This window comes from Zeus faber, assembly GCF_960531495.2.
Source record: "Zeus faber genome assembly, chromosome: 14".
NCBI lineage: Eukaryota > Metazoa > Chordata > Actinopteri > Zeiformes > Zeidae > Zeus > Zeus faber.
In genome coordinates this window covers 28,889,172-28,895,171 of record NC_137200.1, presented here as the reverse complement: position 1 = coordinate 28,895,171, position 6,000 = coordinate 28,889,172, and the positions used below count along the sequence as shown (strand labels likewise).

Sequence of the window (6,000 nt, the reverse complement as noted above, 5' to 3'; positions counted from 1 at the left end):
GAACATGCATCTCATCTCCAAGGATGACGGCGCTTTACTGATCTGAGGATACACGCAGGAGATGTATTTGTCTGTTTACAACAATAGTTTTGCTTCATATTGAGTATGTGATGTTTCTCTAACATGTTGAATGCAACTCAGTTTCTGGACAATGTCACTGTTGGAGAGCAGTATCAAAGTTTGCTGGAGAAAATACCGCTTGCTCTTTTGAATAGCATGCCCTGCTTTACCTTCCTCTACATTAACTGCGTCATGCTGTACACCTTAAGGAGCAAGCCAGTCCTCCGTGAGACCTCCCGTTTCATACTTTTGTACACTCTACTTTTTGCAGACACTGTCCAGCTTGTTTTGGCACAGCTCCTTTGCTTACTGGCATTTTCTAGAATCTACTTGACGTATTATATATGTGGTATTCTAATTATTCCCACCTCTCTTACCACTGAAGTGTCCCCTCTCATCCTAGTGGTGATGTCGTTGGAGAGATATGTGGCAGTGTGCTTTCCTCTGAGACATGCAGTCATTGTCACCATCAGAAACACAGGAGGGGCTGTGGCTACCGTTTTGGGCTTTATTTTCCTTAATGGGATAATTCGGATTAGTTTACTCTCAAGTTTTCTATTTCATGAACTAGAGAGCCTCCAGATGAAAGAGACTTGCACTGCAGTGACTTTTTATTTTGTACCGGTATGTTATTACTACCACAATACCTATAGCTGTCTTGTTTTTGCGATGGCAGCAGCAGCAATCATTTGCTCCTATTTTGGTGTGATGGCAGCGGCGAGGTCTGCTTCTACAGACAAAGCTTCTGTGATCAAGGCTCGTAATACCATTCTACTACATATGGTGCAGCTCTGCTTGATCCTTTCCTCGACCCTGTATATGCCAACGCTTACAGCTGTAATGGCAATTTCTGACAAGTTAGTAATGGTGCGGATCCAGAATGTTATGTATGTAATTTTGATCATCTTTCCCCGATGTCTCAGTTCTCTCATCTATGGCCTCAGAGACAGAACCATCAGACTTACCTTCCTTAAACACTTGTTCCCATGTTCCACAACATGTAAATGTGATGCCTCAGGTTTCAAACATGTGCATGCATGAGAAGCGTTCTATTGTCAAATCAGACTTAAATTATGAAAATGAAATAAATTCACGCAAAAATAAAATCCACTAGATTACATTTTAATGTACATTAGATTACGATATTTTACCAGCCAAAATGTCATTCTAAGGTACATCTTAAGACATCACTGACTTCACTGCAAATATGTATGAACGTATGAATATGTGCGAGTTTCTGAAATAGTTGTACAAAGCTCTGCTATCATTTTGGCCTAATTACTTCAACAGTACCATCATTTGCTCAAATTGTAACTAACTTTATGAGGAATTACATTCCAATTGATGTAAGTGATTTTAGTACAAAAGTTAGAGCTTTCCTTTCAATCCTGGGGTAGAAAAAACAGGCTGCGTAATTTAAAATGAAATTCAGAGTTGCATCAAATCACAATCATCAAGATAATTTTACTATTTTAACTGCGCTGTAGTATTTAAAATGCTTGCATTATGCACTGTCTACTGATTTTTACTTTGGCATAATCTGACACAATGCATATATATGCATATGATGCATATATATATATATATATATATAAATTATATATATATGACCGTATGTATATGTAATTGACAAATAACCTCTTGAATCTTTTCTTGACCTAAAATCGAATGTAACGGTGCAACAAGCTCTAAGACATTTCAAGCTGGGAAGGAGGTTAAGAGTCAGAACCAGTTTCAGCTTCAGACACCTTCTAATCACAAAGACATTTACAAAATCAGCGCTGTATTGTTTTCAATATATTTATATTTAACGCCTCAGTCAGATATTTTTTGTGTGGATATGTAACTTCTTTCTAGTGAATACAAATAAAACCTGAAAAAAACTTTCATTACTTTGTCGTATTTCTCTCCTCCACATGTATTCTCAGGTGAGCCTTGGCAGTGACACAGTGTTTTGTCTGTATAGAAGGGAGGGGGTATCTTATCATTCTGAAGGACTCAGTGTATATATGCATAATCACTGATGTGGAATTGTACTTCACTGGTCTGGGTGGCGGAGACAGCAGGCCCAGACGTCCTTTTCCCGAGCAACTTTCTCCAGCCCTTCCTCGGGGATGCCGAGAGGTTCCCAGGCCAGCTGGAAGATGTAATCCGTCCAGCGGCTCCTGGGTTGGCCGCGGGAGCCACTCCCAGTTGACTGTGCCTGGTACAGTACACCTCCAAAGCCAGGTGTCAGAGATTGTACCAGGGTAATGAAAATCTTGGGGTGGCACATCAAAACCTTATTCACATGTTGATTGGGTGGGGGGCGGGGGCAGGGGGTGGACAGTGACTGATACCAATTTTTCCACCGAGGCGTTTCGAGAGCTGGTTCAGAGTCTGTGTCTAATCTCGAAACCAGTTCTTCGTGTTTCGACAGCAAAAAGACAGCTCTTGGGGGGGCTGGGCAAGCAAGCCCAACCAAAACATTGTGACCACAATTTTTTTTACCGCTTCAGCAGTACGGAGTTCATGGAGGTAAAATGTGGTCAGTGGAGCTCTCAAGTGGACATATTGTAAAATATATCATATTTTATTGAGTCAGGGCGCACTTTTTCTTTAAATTATTAGAAGGGTGCATCCTTACGAGATGGCCATAGCCCCTCAACCGGCTCCTCTCGAAGCGGAGGGGCAGCGGTTGTACTCTGAGGTCCGCCTGGAGCGCTGAGCTCCTCACCCTATCTATAAAAGTGGAGGTAGACTTGTCGTTTGTCTTTTGATTGGTCCAATTGACGTTGCGTCACGGCAGGGCACGGACTTCAACCTTATATTTCCCCCCTTCAAGACTCCACAAAGTCTGTGTGTGTGGGGCACTGTCTGAGGGGTGACTGTCCCCAGGAGGCGGCTATCCAGGGCAGTGGCAGGTACCGGAGAAGGCAGGAGAACTCGACCAACACCCAGCTGCCGTGCTAGGTTATCGTCGATGATGTTAACATCGGAACCAGAGTCAATAAGTATGGCGAGGGAATGTGAGCCTTGGGGCAGGAGCAGCCGAGCCCGGCAGAGGGGGATTGGAGGGGTTGGAGGGGGTTGGAGAGGGATTTGGAGGTGTGGCTCACCAGGACCTCCTCCCTCACTGGCGAGCCCGGCCCTTTTACCGGACACCTGGAAATGTAGTGTCCAGCATTAGAGGCAAAGGTTCCCCACCCGGCGTCTCTCCTTCTCCTCTGGGGTGAGGCTGGACCGGCCAACCCGCATGGGAGAGGCCTCACCCGTGGGTTGAAGGGCCGGAAGAGCTGGCGGCCCGGAGGAACCTGGAAGACGGTTTGCTGGGTGGCGCTCCACTTGCCTCTGATGCCTCTCTTGCTGGCGGGCCTGGATGCGTCGGTTGATACGGGAAGCAAGCTCAATGATGCCATCGAGAGAGGTGGGCAGGTCGTGGAAAACTAGCTCATCCTTTACGTACTCTGCTAATCCCATCAGGAATGCGTCAATCTGGGCTGCCGGGTTCCACTCGCTCAGTCGAGCCTGGGTGCGGAAGTCGATCGCGTAATCGACCACGGAGCGGGACCCTTGACTGAGACCCAGGAGACCACTAGCAGCATCGGGACCTCGTGATGTCACCCCGAACACCTTGCGGAGCTCGGCGGCGAAGGCGTAGAAGGAGGAGCAGGCTGGTGTGCGTCGTTCCCACTCGGCCGTTCCATTACATTACATTACATTTCATTTAGCGGACGCTTTTATCCAAAGCGACCAGCGCCACCCTGGCTTCCTCGGAGGCGAAGGTGTGGGGCTGCAGAGCGAAGAGGATGGAACAGTTCGTAATGAACGGACTACAGCCGTCTGCGTCTCCGGCGTAGCATTCTGGAACCCCCACCCGGGGCTCCAGGGAGTACCGAGGCTGGGCCGGTGCAGGTGGGTCCGGGGAAACAGGTGGCGGGATGAACTGACCAAGAGCGATGGCGAGCTGCTGGACCTGGGCAGCTAGCGTGGCGAGCCCTTGCTCCTGGCTAGCCGCTGCGAGCCAAACGTCCGCTGAGGTGGAGGCTCGGACAGCCTCCTGGTGTTGGAGCTGTGACTCCACCCTTCCCAGGCGTGCCAGCAACTCGGGGTTGTGTGCTGGGTCCATTGTTGGCCAGATTGTACTGTAACGGGTGTGGTTGGGACCCAATTGCAGCACAAAAACAGGCAGGGATATTTGGTAATGTCTTTTATTTGTAGAGCAGACGGAAGACAGGCAGAGAGCAGGCAGGATATATCGTCAGGGACAGGCAGGTTTGATAACGAGGAGTGCAGACAGAAAACAGGCGGAGTGGCAGGCAGGATACGTGGTCGGAGCGAGGCAGAGTCGGTAGCGGGGGAATCAGTCCGGAGAACGCTGGAGAGTCTGGTGCAAGCATCGAAGACAATCTGGCAATGGGTGACTGGTGAGAGAGGCATATATAGGGGTTAAATTGTAGATCTGGAACAGCTGTGTGCACAGGTGAATAGAGTTGGGCTAATGGGTAAGGTAAGGAGAGGGAGGGTAAAGTAGAAGAAGGCGGAGATCATGACACCCATGGCAGGCTGTGTTCCCACCAAAACCTCTTCCAGCTTTGAGATCCACGGATGTGCTCCATCTTGAAGAGTGGGTAACTTTTCAAATATGTTAGACATGTCTGTATTCTGCCAAGGCTTGTACTCTAAATTTGGTCCTCCAATTATCACTGAACACATTTTATTGGGTCTCTTTCCTTTTCTTGGCCGTAGTCCATACCTCAAAGTGTCTGGCTTTTGAGGCTTTTTCTTCTGTAATTTATTTTCCGTTATTTGCAATTCGTGTAATTGTTTTTCCAATACTTCTGAACTTCTGGACAGGTGGAGTCACTTATGTCCTCGAGGCATCTGTCTATACTCCTCTCAATCTCTCTTAAAACCATGCGTCTGTCATCTCCTACCCCTGTACTGGCTGCTTACGGTTGAAAACAGGAAGGACCTTCTTTCTCCAATTCTTCATCACTTTCAGCCTGTTCACTCTCATCCGTGTCGTCTGTTCCCGGAGCCATTTTCCTCACTGGTCAATCTCCTTTTTTCTCCGCTTTTGCCAACATCCGTCTGACTGCGGAGTTGTATCCTCCAATCGCTTCGTCCGAATCACTCACACTCTCTTCTCCTATTTCCAGGCTTCTGACTTGTTTCCTGCTTCCCTAACGGTTGGAGCTCGGATACATCTTTATGGTTGTTGTAGCCTTGCCCGTCTCTATTATTTGCTCATCCTCATCTTTGAAGAGATAGTTGCCCTCCGTTGTCATCACTGGGAGCTGGGGATAAACATCATTGAACTTCACCTTCTTTACAGATGCTGTATGTGAGAAGGGTGCGGTAATGTTCTCCATCATTTTTTTTGCTTCCTTTTCATTGTTCTTTATTTCTTGTCTACTTTGTTCTCTTTTTTCTTTTGCAGCTTCCAACCATGTCTGTCCCTCCTTTACGAACAGCTGCAGAATGCCGAGTTCCGTTTGTCTTTTCTCCGTGCGTCTCTTTCCTCTTTTTCCTTTCTTTTGATTAACTTTATATGTGGACACAAGCACCTGCATTGTTTTAATCACATCCGGGTTAGGAGTTCCTTCAGCCGGCCATGGTTGTTCAAGTGTGGAGGCCACCGCTTGTTCCATTTTCCTGATATTTTTGCAATATCTTTAAAAAGGGGATTATTATTTCGCACTACATCAATAGGAGTGATTACTTTCGTAATTTTTATATCCATTTCTTTTATTTTAAATCGAATTGATTTATTTAAAAATTATTTATAAAGCACTGTGTAATCACACTCAACCAAAAACAACTGAATTTTCCAACCCCAAAGGAGACCAATAGCTTCCCACTCATGAAAGCAACTTAACTTGTTCATGATCTGATACATCTGATCATACTCTTTTATCTTAAATTATCAAAATGTACATCAATGTTCACTCTCAAAAC

At 46.3% G+C, this 6,000-nt stretch overlaps 1 protein-coding gene across 1 annotated transcript; it reads left to right on the top strand.

Moving 5' to 3' along the window:
• Nucleotides 1-216: 216 nt before the first annotated feature.
• LOC307240023 (odorant receptor 131-2-like) lies at nucleotides 217-1,101 on the top strand (the record flags this gene model as incomplete). Its single annotated transcript, XM_080013598.1, has 1 exon — nucleotides 217-1,101. The coding sequence occupies one exon, from the start codon at nucleotides 217-219 to the stop codon at nucleotides 1,099-1,101; it is 885 nt and encodes a 294-aa protein (XP_079869724.1).
• Nucleotides 1,102-6,000: the final 4,899 nt, after the last annotated feature.